This window comes from Diplotaxodon limnothrissa, linkage group LG20 (assembly GCF_057381915.1).
Source record: "Diplotaxodon limnothrissa isolate DT_005_m linkage group LG20, D_limnothrissa_male_GT1.1, whole genome shotgun sequence".
NCBI lineage: Eukaryota > Metazoa > Chordata > Actinopteri > Cichliformes > Cichlidae > Diplotaxodon > Diplotaxodon limnothrissa.
The window spans coordinates 13,898,395-13,915,928 of NC_140615.1; the positions used below are offsets into that span (position 1 = coordinate 13,898,395).

At 41.2% G+C, this 17,534-nt stretch overlaps 1 protein-coding gene across 1 annotated transcript in view; it reads left to right on the plus strand.

The window, feature by feature from the left end:
- Positions 1 to 3,967: 3,967 nt before the first annotated feature.
- The window catches only part of vstm2la (V-set and transmembrane domain containing 2 like a), a 58,868-nt gene continuing 45,301 nt past the window's right edge, over positions 3,968 to 17,534 (plus strand). The window contains exon 1 of the mRNA XM_085345105.1: positions 3,968 to 4,085. Within this exon, the coding sequence (XP_085201231.1) occupies positions 3,968 to 4,085 (118 nt within the window). The remainder of the gene's footprint in view (positions 4,086 to 17,534) is intronic.

Here is a 17,534-nt window from a genome sequence, read left to right on the forward strand (position 1 = left end):
CAGAGCCATGCTCCGGGATAGGCATCCATCAGCCTGCCACTGGTTGGGGATACAGGGTCACCCTAATTATTATTAAGTTTCATCAAAAAGGAAAGTTTTTAGCTTATCTTAAAAGCAGAAAGGGTGTCTGTCTCCCTAATCCAAACTGGGAGCTGGTTTCACAGAAGAGCGGCCTGAAAGCTCTCCCTCTTTCTTCTTTGTAATAGGTTAGGAACCACAAGTAAGGCACGCGTCTGAGAGTGAAGTGCTTCATTGGGCTGATTGAAAATAAAATTAAATACAATCATTTTGTGTTATTGACCGCAAATACTGGACATGTTTTTTTTTTTTTTTTCCTTCATAGGTGCAGAGGCAGACGTTTAAGTGATGAACTGTGTTAGACTTGTGCATGACACTTGTGTCGATTATGGTCATTGCTAAGTCAGGTCACGCACCAATTTTAGATTTTAGCTGAGGATTCTTAAATCTAAAATATCCATCTTCATACTAGCTTTATACTTGATAGATGTTGGGAAGCAGGTGTTACGTCTAGTTATATCTTGTTGAATTAAGTTGGTTAAATCTACAAAGAGCAATAAACCTCAGAGCCAAATTTATTTAGAATATTAATAAAGTTGCATATGGTTGTGCCCCATCTGAGCCTATTAAGAGATTTATATGACGCAGTTATGTCAGGTTTCTGTCAAAACACTCAGTCAGGGCTCAAAGATCAGAGCCTGTTCCTATCACAGGTAAAGATTTCTGTGCATCTGAACCATAGATGATGACGATTAAATATTAAGATTATTTGCAGATCCTGAATCTAAACCATTTGACTGTGGAGCACGGAAAGTGCTTTTCTACCTTGAAAGGTTCTTTTTTTTTTTTTTTTTAATTAGTGGCTTCTGGTTTTTATTACACTATATCCTAACTTTTGTTAGAAACTGGCTTACATTATCAATCACCCATTTAAGTACACCATGTCCTCTCCAGATCCTTGACCATGACTGCTGACAGGAGGCAGCAGTGGTGGGAGGGACTGGGTGGGATGCTCACTGACAGCTGCCACATCTGCTGCATTTCCTAAGTGCCTTTACAAAGTCTAATATCACTCAGTAACAAGATGGGTAGAGCGGCGGGGCGTCGTTTGCATACCGTATTGGCGGAGGAGGCCCAGCCCCATGCATCTCCTATCAGTGATTATGACTGCAGCGTGTTTAACAGCGGTTGTACAGCAATTTCACAGCCGAGGGGAGGGAGAATAATTGTATTTTCCGAATGACTGAGTGCAAACACTGTGCACCACTGTGGTTTTGAGCTTTTCTCTTTTTAGTAGGGAAGAAGAAGGTATTCTGTTATTGAGAGTGAACAGAGGGATTGGTAAAGTTTGCAAAACAGACACCTTAATGCTTTGATATATATATAGAGAGATAGATAGATAGAGAAATAGATCTGCACACACACCAGATAAAATCTGTAAAGCTAACATGTAAGGCTAAATATAGCTCTGTAGCTAAGTCTTTTATGTATTAGCACTAATAATATTTAGGTTTGAAATGTTGGCATAATAAAAGCTGTGTATTTTGACCCTCAGTAAACATGGCAAGAAATAACAAAAGCAGTGTGATGAGGAGGGAAGGATGGCAACAATCTATGTATACTGCCAGGCAAAATCACTGTATGCGACTTTCGCTAAACACATCTAGCAGGCCGGGAGTTGACATATTCAGTCATGAGCTCGCCCATGTAGACAGCAGACACTGAGTAAGCATACCGGTGGTGACAGGGAAAGAGGCAGGCTGGCTGTTTAACACCCTCTACCTATATTAATGGCTGTCTAAGGTAAAGGAAGAGACAGCAGAAAACCTGAAGCAGACAGGTGAGATTTGGTCTAATGACAACCGTCTCTTATTGGTTGTGAATTCAGTCTGCCGGCATGGTGCCTTAAATGGCCCGACTGGTCGATCGATATTGGTGGGGTACATGTGGCCCTGAGTTTACACCACTGAAACTGATTTTTCCTTAAGTTCTCAGCATCATCAACTTTGCCTCATTAGCAGTTTGCATACATAAAGCTAACAGCACTTAAACTCGCAGGCTCGAAAAAAGTTAATTGCTCCTGTAGTCCAAATGCCGCTCTGCGCCAGAACTCAGCATAGGGGCTGAACTTATTGCTGCATAAGATGTTTCCACCAGAGTATCCACTCTCGTTCCCTACTGTGAAAATAGTTTTTCAGTGAGACCTGGCAAAATATTACTAGCACACATACAACTGTAAGTGTGCCCTAATGGCACCCCTGCAAAGTGACTATCAGGTATTACAACCAGAATGACAAGCAGAACATCAACAACAGTGTCCTCCTTTTCCATTAGGAGGACACTCCTAACGAGTTATGCTCTTGCTCAAGTTCTGTTCAATGTCCTACAAGCACCTATGATTGAGGGAAAAACGGGAAAAACTGAAAGAATGGTGTTAGTGGACAGGAGGAAAAAAATACTATGAAAAATTGTTTCCTGCCTCCAAAACAAAGAATGCATAGCTTTCACAAGGTTATTGGAACAAAACACTGGACAAATTATGTTGAATGGGCAATATTTGACAGAGAGTGCAATGCTACTGCATACTGACCTAAGACTGGAGGGGCAGCTGCCCCTTTAGCGACTTGATTGAATATTTCATCTGTGCCTTGTGTGAAACAGACCCACCACTGGAAAATAACACAAATACATATCTTAAGCTAAGTAATTCAAAGTTGTGAGATAGACAGAAACATTGAACAAAATATAATAAAACATATTACCGGTATAAGTTACATATGTGTATTCAAAGTAAAGTTTCAATTTCTATTTTGCACACTTTTTGAAGCATTTAAGACAAATAAAATCCAGTTGGCAGAGCTGATAAGAAAAAAAAAACACCATCCAGAGTTTTATGTTATTTTGGTTAACAAGGTGGACAAAAATGATGCTCTTGGCTGGGCTGCCCTATATTGAGAAATCTGATCTCTATACTGCTCATGCGAACAGCAGTGAGGCTACATTTCAGCACCACGGACAGCTACACAACACACAGGCAGCGTGCCCCTGACATCAGTCTCTCAAGCAAACAAACCACACTCCAGCGCCAAATCAGCGATGAAGCTCATTACTGTGGCTCTGCTAGTCTAAACAATGCAATGAATCAGTGAGCAGACTGTCAGCTACATCAAAAGAAACAATTATTTCCCACCACTCACATTGGTAGTGAGTGGTTCACATTGGACGCAAGAGGTGAGCTATGAGACCCCCAAACAGCGCCAATGTATTTAGGTGCACAGGAAACATTGGCGTGGACAGGGGAAAAAAACAGTTAGCCATACGTGGTTGTGATGCCCACTGTGGGCGCAGTTATTTCAGAGTTTAGCAGTGTGTGTGTGTGTACAGTGATGAAACAAGCCACTGGCTCTCGCAACACTTTGTTTACCCAATCCTAATTTTTGATACCTCCCTTGCACGCTTGTCTGGTGAAAAAACACGTCCGCGACGACATTAACTCGTAAACATTATAATACTAAAATACTAATTAGTTTGAATACTAGCTTAATAAGGGTTTTCAGCTTTTAGTGGCCTCGCGCCGCTTCATAAAAGCGGATTCGTTAATGACAAATTCAGCGTCATTAAGTTTGCTGAGTGCTTGTAATATCACTCCTCTCATAATTGATATTCCCCACTGCAAGCCGCGGCACTTTCTAATGGGGGAAAAGTCTCCCTCCGCCGCATGTAGGACCGAGTGAGCGGAAGCAGAGCCACATTCACTCAGTCAGTCAGCTGGCACAGGAGGAGGCTGCGGCGACTTCCTCGTTATTTCTCGCAGGTATCCCACTCCCTTCGTCGCCAGAACAAGCCTTCCGGATTAAACAACAACAAAAGAAAAAAAAAAAGAAAAATTTTGTTTTCGACGTGCACTCCACTCGATGTGAAAAAGAGCGCGAGACAAAACATAAGCGAAATGGGAGCGTTCAGGGTGCTGTTGGGGAGTTTACATTACATGGGACTCTACATGCAACTTAGTGTCTCCACGAGGCAAGCTGGACACGGCGAGATAGAGAACCACATCTCTGGGAACGGTAGGTGTGAGCTCCGCTTCGGACTTCTTTTCTTTCATGGAAAAGGAGGCTGTGGAGAGGGTGGCACAGGTGATGCCATCTGCTCATATGCAGAGGTAGAATTAAACAAAAGAGCATCGCATGGGCTTGAGGCTGGTGCCGATGATGATGCCAACTAGTGCAAATGTGTGTTTTCTTTGTGTGTGTTTAGGTCACTAAAAGTGCTTCTGTTTGTTGTTGTTGTTTTTGTTTTGCGTTCATGCATAAAATTGGAAATACAAAAAGTGTTCATCAACCAGTCAGAGAGCAAGCTTTATCATTTAAATTTAGACCATTTCCAGTGAAATCTGATTCATGTGATCACCATTTTAATGAGTTGTGATCTTGTGATGCATGGCGAGCCAGCCAGCCCTCATGACTGGCATGATTTTGTTTTCTCTGAGTGCTGCGGCTTTCCACCAGTTCTGCTCATCCTCCTGCCTCCTGATCAGTGCGTGATTCATCCCGCCAGAGGAGAGGTGATGCCAGCTGACAGGTGGATGTTAATATTCTCTTGTCATATCCGAGTAAAATCTTTACTGAGGAACCTTTGATCTGGCTTGGATCAGCCCCCCTTCTTTCTCAGCAGGAGCTTTCCTAAATGGCCTCCAGGGTTTACGCTCGGCTATGTCATAAAGTCAAACACACAGTGAATGCCACAGCTCCCCAGTTTGTCCTGGCAACTTTGGCTGAGCCTGCCAATCTCCACAGGTGTCATGCTGCCAGCTTGGCAGATGTGCTTGGCAGGGTTGTGTTTGTCTGGGTCGAAAAAAGAAGAAGTACACTTTTCTTTCAGTGGTAAATGTGCACTCAGACTCTAAGGCACGCCATTTGTAATGTAAAAATGCACCTTAAAACATGATTACATCAAAAATGAGATGCAAGGTCTCTCAAACAAAGGCATAAATATAAAATAATGGAGAAGTGGCTGAAACCAGAGCTGTGAAAATGTTGATATTTTTGACAAAACAAAAAAACAAAAACAGAAAATAATCCTAAATATCTATAATACTCCTACAAATTTCACATTTGAAAGGTGTAATATGTAGGATTATTAGTTTAAAATGTTAAAAAGGAAGTGCCAGTTTCAACTAAATGTAAAAATACCCAAAACAATCAAAGACTTATTGTGAAAAGGATTTTATACTTCCTGTGTCTAGGGTCCAATTGGGTCCCTGAGGCATAAACATCACCAAACAGTAAGTGCGAGGAACTAGTCTGCAGAGAATTCACATCACGGTGCACCAAATACGCATTTGCTCAGGCAGTGGACTTCAAAGAAGTATAACAGGAATGACTATTCAGCCTTCAGGTCTCTAGCTGTCCGTGCGCGCAACCAATCCAGGCTTCAGTCTGTAAGCACACTAACTAGCTAGTGCTGGTCCATTTTATAATGCTGCTGTGAACCTAGCATAATCTAATTCTTCTGTCCAACATGAGAAGAAATAAGCAGCAGAGATCACATTCTTTTCCTTTACAGAGTCAATAATTCTGGCTACTTGTCAATCATATTGAAGGGCAGATCAATGATGAATGAAGTAGAAAAGCAGCAGATGCTGTATCTTCTGGTGAGGAGCCACTGGAGAGATTTTTTTTAACCTAGCACTAATGGCTGCAGGTATGTCTCCTTACACTCTGCTTACAGCACTTGCCACCCCTCACTGACACCCCGGCCATCAGCATCAGTCCGTGCAGAGGTCTGGAGGCTTACTTCCAGTAGCAAAAATAATTTGTGTAGCTCCACCAGCAGATCACCATGCAGGTTTACTGTTGGATGATTTGTTGCTAGACATAAACATTGGTTGCAGATGTCCACGTCCAGTGGAGATGAAACTAAGTTGGGCTAAGACATAAAAGTTGCACTTCTTTGGGTCTGGAACAGCCACTGCATGCTTTTTTTTTTGCTTTTTTTTTTTTTTTTTTTGAAGCAACAGCACCCCCTTCTAGATTAACGTGTTCAACATACTGTACCTTTAAAAGTCATCAAATTCAAAATTTTTTAAATTGAATTTGATGAATGTGGTTCTGTAACAAGCTGAGCTGAACTCCTTAATGTGGTTTTATATATAGATCGTAGTCACATGTTAACAGGTGCTCATTTATGGAGGAAAAACCTTTGACCCCTCAACAGTTAACCATGTCACATGTTTTTGTTTAACGTTTACAGATGGATGAGGCTGTCCGTATCCACATATCATTAAGACGTTTGTCTGGGATCATCACTATCTCACTATATATTTGTTAAGGGGCTGCCTTAAGGTTGTGCCTGCAGGGATCCAAATATATTGGATGCTCTGTGGTCACCACAGGGACTCCCTCTGGCAACATGATTTAGCAGCATCCAACCTGGTGTAAAGTCTGAGCTGGATTCTCATTATATACACCATTCATTAGATCCTTCACCCCCTTTGTAGTCACATCCTAGCGAAACACTAGCATTTCAGCTTAAAATATTTATCATTTTGTTCCATATGGACCAACATGAAAAATATTTCATGACAGGTCACGGTGCATCTGTAAAATAAGGACTCTGACTCCTTACTTCAAGCTGAATAACGTGCTTGTGGGAAGACATATTTTAGGACAGTGGATGTGCAGGATTTTTATGGAAATGAGTGTGTGCAGATACACTTGTTTTTGTTTTATCCTGGGGGTAAAAATGAGAGAAAAGAGGAGGGCAACAAGAGATTTAAAACTCCTGCAGAACCAAGTGTATTACCAGATTCATGTAGTCTAGTTCCTAATTGAAATACTAAATGGCCTTGCAATGTAATAATTAGTAAAGCACGGTGCATAATACTGTGGTATGGAGTTAAGTCTAATAGGATTTTCAAATGGATTGTTTTTCATAATGAGTGAGGAGGGTAGGAGCGATGAAGGTTCAGCGATTTTGATGGGGATAAACCCACCTTTACTCAGTTAACACCTTTGTATTTGCAGAAGACAATTTTGCCATGACATCCATAGTTATGAGGTGTATTCACAGCATGAGCTGCACCACCGTGAGTCATGTTCAACAAATGGCACGACAGGGTCAACTGAGGGAAATCAAGAGACCTTCATTTTCTTTCCCATTTGGATCGTATTTGTGGTTTCTGAGCCTCTGGGGGTCATAATTCATCCTCGCTTTTCCTTTCCTGCATGAGCTGTATACAAAAGAGTGGGAACGAAGAGAAGCAAATAAAAGTGTCGAAAGAAAAACAGCCTTGAACTTTATGAAAATCGAGCAAGGATTTCCTGTCTGCATCTGCCCAGACGCTGTTTTAGTCTTTGATACTTTTCAATTAACTCCTAATTAGGAGGATGTGAAGCCATTATTCCAACCAATCAATTGGCTTCCAATCAGTGAGGGTAAATGAGCCATTGGGGGAAAATAACAATGTCAAACAAAAGAAAAGAAAAGAAAGAAAGTAATAAGAAAACAGCTCAAGTTTGAATAACATTACCAGAGCTGTCTATGTCTCATCTTTAACCCCTTTTATTCAGCATGAAACCATTTTCCGAGGTAAAACAGGTCATGTTAAAGAATAGATGTTTGTGAGCCTTCACTTAACACCATTCATTTATCTTCACAAAAGTTGACCTTTGCCACCAGAGAAACCAGCACCACATTCCCATTAATAGATTGGATTAACTATTTTTCTCTGTTCAACAAGTGAATCACGCTCCATCATGTTTTGTGGCTGCTGCACTGTCTTAAAAGGCTTCAGACATGGCTGCCCCTCCACAAAGTGACAGTTATTTGAGAAGAATATAGTAAATGGGTGCACGAGCATATCCCCCCACCCCAAACAATCTGGCACACATGCAGCCACAGACTGTGATGGTTACACCTCCTTTACAACTGTTCTTACCGACTGAAACGCCCTTTTTGAGGATTTGTTGCATTATAAATATAGGAGGTGCAGATGGGACTTTCACTGAAGGCAAACTGGAGCACCAATTAATGACATCACAATACTGTTAGACTATTAAAAATTTAACAGCAGCCAACACAGTATCACTGGCAAACACTGCGCAGCAGCTTGCAGGGTTTACTCCTGTCTTCTATGGAATCGCACACCAAATGTCGATGTCTGCTCATCGCCGCACTCGCGGTTCACATGTGATGGTGGTGACTCAGTACATGATACTGGGGCTCCATACATCATCACTGCAGTGACTACAAAGAAGAATGGCTGTCGTAAAAAAAAAAAGCCAGTCAGGTGCACTGAATTACTGTTACTTATATAGAAGACTGAACTGGGTCAGCTAATATGGGCACCTATCCCAGTAGCACTGAGTAAACAATGCATCGTCTTTGCTTTTTCGGGAATAATTACCAAAACAGCTGCTTCATCTCAGAGAGATTTTGTAACAATATTCAGTTAAATAAAAGGTAATGAAGAAAATGAGCGCAGTGTTTCAGTTTTCACATCTGCTCCTCAGTCTGTTAGTGAGTCATACTTCAACTTTGGCCTCGTGACCGTGGACCATGCATTTACTAGCCTTTCCAAGAGAACACAGGATAAATTCTTTAGACGCAAAATAAATGCACTGCACGTGTTACTGTTTAGTGCTAAATTTTACGGCTTATTAAGCCAGCCCCATGATTATAATTACGTACTTTAATGGGAAAGCATTGATAAAGCATTTGGAAACTTAATGTGATTCTCGACATCATCCCCTGAATTAGTAGCCATATCCTTCCTTTGAGTGGGTGGAGAATAGATCAGTAGCTGAGCGCATTGAATCCTGTTTCCAGTCAATCAGCCAGAGCTTTGTAGCTGGGATTAGGAACATCGGTAAAATGTAGCCACCATAACTAACTGCCATGAGGAAATGGCAACATTGGGGATGAGTTGTACACAGCTGCACGTCATCTTACAGAAATAACCACTCTTAACAGAGCAACAAACTTGAGGTGATTGCATCAATGTTGGGGTTTTTTTTTATGTCTCAGGCTGCTTTGTTAACACCGGGGAAAAGATGGTTTCCTGGGTTAATACATAGAAGGTGAATATTGGCTTCAAGAGCAAGGCATATCTTCATTTTTACAATATTCAACAAAAACTGTGATCTACAGTTTAAAGATCTGTTAAAGTTTTGTGTTATGAGTTAAAGAGGATAATAAATAGGATTCAGGACACAGGGTGTAGTGCGCTGTACACCCAACCCAACACTGCATATGGGGGTTTACAACATTGTTGATCAATGTGATTGATTTGGCAATTAACAGATGAATTGAGTGCAGGTTTGATAAACATTTGTTTGAATTATTTATTTAAAAAATGCTAAGTATTTGAGGTTGCTGGATTTTTCTCTTTGGTGCCATCATAAATAAGATATGGTTGTTTTTTGTTAGTGTTGATGGGGAAAAACAATAGCTTTTGAAAAACTGTGAAAATTTCAGTTTTCTCATAGACAACAATTAATCACTAAAAATCTAATTATTTGGAAATGAAACTATCAGCATTCCTTTGATGCACCACCATATACAAGCCTCTGTTTATTCTGCCTCTCAAATGATTAGACTGTCAATAAGATGGCTAATTTGACAATATGTGTTGGGTTGTTGTTTTTCTTCCTTATAGGTTTTGTAGCCTGAATTTCCTTCAGGCGTATACTCTCTCTGTCTCTCTGCTACTGTCAGTGAATGTGCTGCACAGAAAGTGATTCAAAAATAGAAAAAGAAGGCCTGTGTCAGAACAAACAGGAAGGACGGGTGAGGGAGAGGGACAGGCTGACAGTTTTAAAGCTTGTTGGTGCTCAGCAGTAGGTAGAGCCAATGCATTTAGGTCCTGACCTTAGTATATACTCCTCACTGAGGAGACAAGTGCTGGAGGGCAGCCTAGGATAAACTACACAAAGAAGAGAACTTACCACTGTAGCTGCACCTTCCCTCTGCAAAATACACAGCTTAGTTTTCTCAGGAGTTAAAAATCAATCTTTTTCATGTCTTCCCGACTTTGCCTGCACATCTTTTCGTGAGCAAAGTGTACTCAGAATGGTAATTTGTGATATTTTCACATTAAGAGGCGCTGGTTCTTCCTGCTCTTCGCAATTCGCGGATAGCTACGTCTTCATGATAGCTGTTTAATTTCAAGCACTGCCACAAAGTAGTGGAAACTCTAGATTATTATTTATTATTTTGAAGTAATAAAATAAAATGTGAAATCTCTTAGTTGTAGTCATAGACGTAATCAGTTTGATGGGTCATGCTTCTTCCTAGGGGTGGCATAATTAACCCAAAGGCTCCTTCAGTTACCAAAAGCAAATAAACACCTAGGCACTGCTGAGAGTGAACATATTTAGCATTTCTGAAAACAAACTCTCAAAACCTTGAGAGCTGCTTTAATTAACACAATTAAAGACTAGCTGAAAGTGGTGTTTTGGAGGGTCTGGGTTGGTAATGATCAGCAACTTGGTGGGTAGCTACTTTGGTATTGTTAGTCTCAGCACAGCACGACTGCTCAAGTTTTTGATTTGTTTCACAGTCAGATTTAAATTGCTTTCCTTAAAGTATCCTGAGCTTAAACCAAGCCAGCAAAGAATCTTAGATGGGACCATCCATAATAACGTTACTTCAATATAGTTTTGGACACTAATGCGATTTTTGTTACTTTAGCTGTTTATCTAAGCATAGTCAAGTTATAGCTACATGATGACTGTGTGGTGATTTAGATTTTATTTATGCTCAATTCAGTTCAGAAGTGAAGAAGCTTCTCAGATGAGAGGTGAAACGTCTTCAAGAGACGCTTTTCTTTTCAAGCTCCTTAGACTACGATGACCTGGATGACTGAGAACCATCACAGACCAGAGGTGTGGACTCGAGTCACATGACTTGGACTCGAGTCAGACTCGAGTCATTAATTTTATGACTTTAGACTTGACTTGAAAAAATGTTCTAAGACTTGTGACTTGACTTGGACTTTTACACCAATGACTTGGGACTTGAATTGGACTTGAACCGGTTTACTTGAAAAGACTTGATATTTTACCCCAAATACAAAATTTAACATGCATATTATATAGAGATTGAAAATGTGACGTCATTCACGGGTAGAACCGCAAAGGATTCTGGGAACTCGTGGCAAGCGGTACTAGCGCACGCAGGCTTTCAATTAAAATCAGTTATACAGCGATAAAAAGAAACACAAGAAGCCGTTGTATTATTAACTGCAATAGCCGGTCGCATGACAGCCACGGGAAGCCGACGGGTAAAGAGATCGGTTGTTATCGGATTACCTCGTTGAAGAGAAATTGTTCGAGCCATGTTTCCGAAGTAACAAAGAGGCGACGGGTGGCCTGGATTGCAGCCATTCAAAGGTCAAATATAACGTCCCAGAACCCTCCAGCTCACAGGTTAGTCTGCTCCAAGCATTTACACAAAGGTCAGTGTTTTTTAGTAGTTAATACGTCACTTTCATAACATAACTGGTGATATAGGTTACAAGCAAGTCTGGCGCTGAACAGAAATTGTCGCGCTATGCTCCTTTATTTATTGTGCATAAATAGTGAATTGTCCTGACACAATATTGCGTTTCGCCTCTGTTATTATGGTACATTGACAAAAACATATACTTTTATTCACAGGATAAAACAGGTTTTTTGTATCACTAATTGCCCAGTACGATTACAGCATACAGTATTATTGTCACTGCTACATTTCTGTGATGCTACCAGAAATTATTTCCACTACTAATTAATTACCGTTGAGCTCAAAGGTTATATTAATAAACGGTTAACGAATGTGTATTTATGAAGACGATTTGTGAGACTGGTAAACTTATGATACGTACGATGGTCTTTCGTTCTACACGGTGCATTTCAAGGTCCTGCACCCATCCGGCGGTAAACTGTACCTGGGCTTGTTGCAGTGACCGGAAGTTACTAAACTTCATGAGTGTATGCACTCACTCCAAGAACCGTATGATTATAAATATGCATATAAATATGCTACGATGAGATAGCTGACTTCATCTAACTAGCAAATGTTGTCCAGGCTACGTTGGTGATACAGTTTTTTTAATGTGTATGATATTTTTGTCATGCGATTTTAAAGCCGGTCCTACAACCGCATCCAAGAATGACATGCAGCTTATCTCAGAACTGTCGGTGAAAACTATTCTTGGAGCTAGGTTTAATTGAGCTGCATTTTAAAGAGGTGCAATTTCACAATTTGTGTATATTTTCTAAGTTCACTATTTTGTCATGTGTTGAGAAAAACACAGATTTTAAAATTACATGGTCTAATATTTACATTTAGCATAACTGCAACATTATTTTTTCGTTGTTTTTTTTTTTTTTAAAGACTCGAAAGGACTTGAAATTCAAAGTTTCAGACTTGTGATTTGACTCGGACTTTTACACCAGTGACTTGAGACTCGACTCTGACTTGCCTGACATTACTTGAGACTTGACTTGAGACTTGAGGATAAAGACTTGAGACTTACTTGAGACTTGCAAAACAATGACTTGGTCCCACCTCTGTCACAGACAACAGAACAGATCCATACGCTTCTGCCTCTCAGATATCTGCAGCTGGTAAAAGTAGTCCCTGTTCTTTGTAGCCTTGGTGTGCATAGTGACCAGTGTTGGGACTAACGCGTTATTAAGTAACGCGTTACAGTAACTACGTTATTATTGTGGTAACGAGCACGGTAACTAGTTATTATGCCAAAACCGGGAACGCGTTACTCGTTACTGGGATTTAGGTAGGCTTATTCGTTACTTCGTGTGGTGGCTATCGCGGAGCTTCCACAAATTCAATAACATTAGCAAGTGGTGGAAGCCAGCAGGTGGATGAAGGAAAAGGGAGGCAAGAGGAGAGACCCGAAGCGGCCGCCGGTCCGAGAGTGTCAGGTGAACTGAACTTCAGGTAAGAAGTTACGACCTGCAGTCCATCTGGGTCAGATATGAACCAAGTTTAGGTGGAGTTTATTTTCGTTATGCTGACTTTTTCGTACTGCGTGCTAGCTAGCATGACGGAGTTTCTATACAGCTGGGTGGGTGCTATGTTACTGATGTTGAACTTTATTTTGTTCATAAGGTTAATTATTAGAGTTGCCAACCGTCCAGTAAAAAACGGAATCGTCTCGTATTCAAAGAAAATATCACGCGTTTCGTATTGAGGTGAAAAGGAACACAGTTTATGTTTCAGCTACAATGAAAAAGACACAAAACTGGAGTTACTCTGTGTCTTTGCTGCACAGCTGCCTCTTCTTCTCTCATCCTCTCACCATCTCTCTCCTGTTTCTACTTCAATCATGAAACTGATCAATGATCAGCTGATCGGCTTTTCTCTCTTGTTTGTTTATCGCCCACTTTGCGCCAGAAAGAGGAAACCAGCGGATGTCGCGCTAAACAACAGCAGCACCTTTAAGCTTGATCAGCTGTTGTTAGAAGTTATTTAATATTAGTTTCTAGTATCAGCTGATGTTGGCTGGAGCCACAGCTGTAAACCTGCTGGTCATGATATGGTTTGGTTTTGTGATGAGAGGGAAACATGAAGATGAAACCAGGAGATGTCCTTACTGGATCATCAGAGCTGAACAGGTGATGGAGAAACAGGTTTACCTTTTAGATGACATGAATGAGTTGAAGGGAAGTTATGAACTGTTTGTGAGAGACAAATAACACCAGGATCCTTTTCTAAGTAGCTGACAGCTGGTAACTGTGCAGGGGTGGGTCTAGCAAAGTGTTGCCAGGGGTCCATGTAGGGCATTAAAAGGGAAAGGGGGGCACAAAGAAATACTTTCTTATTCTCATTTAAAATGTCACTTTTAAAAAAATAATTATCTGAGTCTTACAACAAACAATTGATAGATTGATAGATATATACCATCAAAACAGTGAACATCACTGTCACAACAGTGTTTATTTTCATTCAAAGGCTTTATGATTTTTCCTATAATGGTGGGCCGGTCTCTAGTCAAAATGCCCGGGACGAATTTTTTGACCCAGTCCAGCCCTGTATGCAGCTCATCTGCAGTCTGGTGTTGCCTACATCTTCCTATTCAGAAGGCAGAATTTCCGAGTTCTGAGTACAATCGAAAGCACCACGACTGCAGTTTTTGTGTTGGATGTAAAAAGCAGGCTAGGATAGAATCAGGCGTGGGATTTCTCTCGTGGAAATGTGCACATTATTTTTTCCTTTCTATTGGTAGGTGGCATAGTGCACTTGTGGCACGTAAGCAAGCTAGAAGAATGGCAATCTTGCTGGATATCCAGTTACGGAAGCAACACATTAACAAGAGAATTCTGAGTAAAACAAAAGTTACTTTCCCTAGTAACTAGTTACTCTGAAAGTAACGAGTAACTTGAAGTAACTGAGTTACTTTTGATAGAAGTAACTAGTAATGTAACTAAGTTACTAATTTAAAGTAACTTACCCAACACTGATAGTGACACATGAACCAGTTCTCCACCTACTACAGGTTGCTTGCTAAGAGAAACAGAGCCAAACAAAAGTTACAGCCACCAGCGGCAGTGCAAGTCAATGGGGTAAAGAGTGCTTTTATGCTCACCGATTACTCCCTGTCGCACAGTGGCATGCGCCAAAAATGATGTCACATCCGGTGGCATTCACTGTCGTTTCACAGCAACGCTGATAGCGACACAGATATACAGAGGGATGTGTTGGAGCAGTCTGAAAACTAGAACCTCTTTGGAAAAAACACTGCAATGTCATTGCTTCCAGTTTTGACCCTTCCTTTATCAGAGTTGATGTGAGTGTATTGTCTTAGTGGTGACGCCTGTTCTTCAGGAGAATACTGCAGTGGCCTTAACAGCAAGCATAAATGGAAATGATTCTGTGAGGATATTGCGGTGGCGTGTGAAGCGACCAGGATGACTGGCCAGAGCACTCTCTTAACCTGAGTAGCCAGCCACAATTTATCTGGGTAGCCTTTTAAAACAGAGCCAATGTATGGCGAACAGAGGTGGGCTGTGATAGTATTGTAATTATTTAACAGTGTCTTAGAAACTCATATGATTAGTCACAGACATTGTCACTTATTTCCTGACAGTAACAGCTGCATGAGCACCGCAGGCGGTCTTTGTGTGGTGAAAATTAAATGCTCATAGTGTTTTTGAATACATTTTTCAGTGAGTTGCTCTTTAAGGATTTTATCAGTTTAGTCAATTAACTCTAACAAAATTGCAGTTAATGAAATTATAACACAATGACTGACTTTAGGGACAGTCTGGCTTATGCAGTCTTGCCACTGTAATAGGCCATTACTGTACTTGGACTGATGTGAATAAGCACAAGGTTAACCCTGCAGGTTTTGAAGTGAAGCTGCTGTTCTGTGGCTCCACCCAGTTTGTTTTATATTCATGTAGAAAGTGAATTAAATAAATAATGGATTTTAAGAAAAAATGACCAGTTAAAAAAAAAAGAAAAAAAGAAAATGGCCAGAACATTTAAATGTCACTCCTGCTATTTTATAGTTGTTCTGCGACCAGAAAAGATATTATTTGACAAAACAACACGGAGTCACTGAAGACGATAAACGTGGCTAACCTGTATGGAAGCATGGCACCGGTTCAGGTGTTTTGCTCGTTGCTAGACAATGTGGTCTTAGACCTTCTGTGTCCTCCATCACCTCTTCCTCCCTTTCCTCGGCTGTCACTGCTCACCGTGTTGTGTGTACTACACTACGAGACCTCTCCTCTCCCTCGATCGGAACTCTCTTCAAAATCGGCACAAACAAGCTGCGGGGGTCACCCGGCAGTCAAGGACTCTCACTCTGTCTTTCTGTGCAAGTACCTTCTGCCGCGCTCACTTACAAAGACTTTATGGTTTTGTGTGTGCGTGGGTGGAGGTGGGGGTGGACACTTTGGGAGGGGAAATGATTGCAGACAGCTACCAAAACTACACTTTCTCTGAGGTGTCCCTCTATAACAGAAACTCATCTCCGGGAACTCATCATCTGACCCGTGGATGTGTGCTGCGCGTGCAGGCGTGCGAAGCCCTGTGGACACTGTGTGAGAAATGATAAAGCCAGCTTTGACAGAGATGATCCAAACCCTCTGTGTTCTGTGTCTCAGTGTGTGCGCTTTGCATGGATGTACACTACTGAATTGTGTGTGTGTGTGTGTGTATACGTGCCAAGTGATGGAGAGGGGGGGATAGAGTATTCCCTCTATTCCCTCTCAGCATGATGATGTTGAGCGAAGTGCTAGGCTGTGAAGTCTTGTCTGAGAGAGTGTTGCTTATCTTCCATTAGACACATTACTGCCAACGTTGCCATCAAAGTAGAGACATACACACATAAACAAAGACTCTCAGACTCAGAGAGAGTGACACACAAACACACACACACACTTCTCCTGGGGAGGCACTTGGCAGGATTCATCTGTTGGCAGTCTCACTGAAGCAGGAAGAGGAGGAGGAGGAAGGAGGCAGGCGAAGAGGGGAACGTTATGTATCCATGGTCCAGGATCAGTCATTTGCAGCCTGAAAGAGCTCCTCAGCCTTCAGCGGGGTGCCACATAATTTAGTGAAGTACCATTGTTCTCTGAAGAGTCCCTCTGATTTCTGCTGCTTTTTTTCCCAGAGTAGGCAGCTGTATTACAAGTTAGCTCAATGTTGATTCCTTATGACTCATTTACGGAAAACTGAACTGATTTTAGTCTTTTAGGCCAAGCTGTACATTATGCACCGAAAAAGAAAGAATGAAATCCTGGTGCTGTATGGCACTGTGGCATCACACAAAGCTTTATGTGCAAAGAAGAAAAGAAAATAATTGTGAAGGAATAAATAAAATGAAAAGCTGGGTTTTCATTTTTGTTGAGCTTGGAATGAATCAACCACACCACCTTTGGGTGTGGTTGCAAGGCTGTCGCGTCACTCATTTGCAGTGAACTCATCATTTAGCGCTACGGTTTAGACTTATGAAAACAATCATCCAAGTCCATTGAGCTACCATGTAATATTCATTACATGAGCTGCTCTGCTGAAGGCCAGAAAAGGCTGCTCGTGATGTCCTCAGTTGCAGCAGGTATGTGCGGTAGATACATATTCTAACTCTGTAGTTTTGGCTGCTACAACAAGAAGCACAATGTCAGTCACATTGACAACCTGTCTGACTTCTGCAATAACAAAACTACTTCATGTAAATAATCTTTTGATGAATAATTCAACTAAGATGCATCAATATGCTGTGTCATGGGATTTATTATCCTACAGTCCTGAGGAGCTCACATAAAAGTCCAGTCTTTGTGAATTTTACAGACCTTTCAGTCACATGCCACAGATCTTTGTAAGGGGAAGTATCACATCCATATTAAATTCCTATTTAAGTTGGCTTTTTTGGAGGAGTCTCTTTTAGAAAACCAATCAGCTGGATATGTAAAAACACCTGGTGTAGCTGATAAAACCTGTCAGCAGCAGTCAGCTTTGGTCTCCTTGCTTATGCAGGCTGCAGTTATCCTTCAGCATGTGAG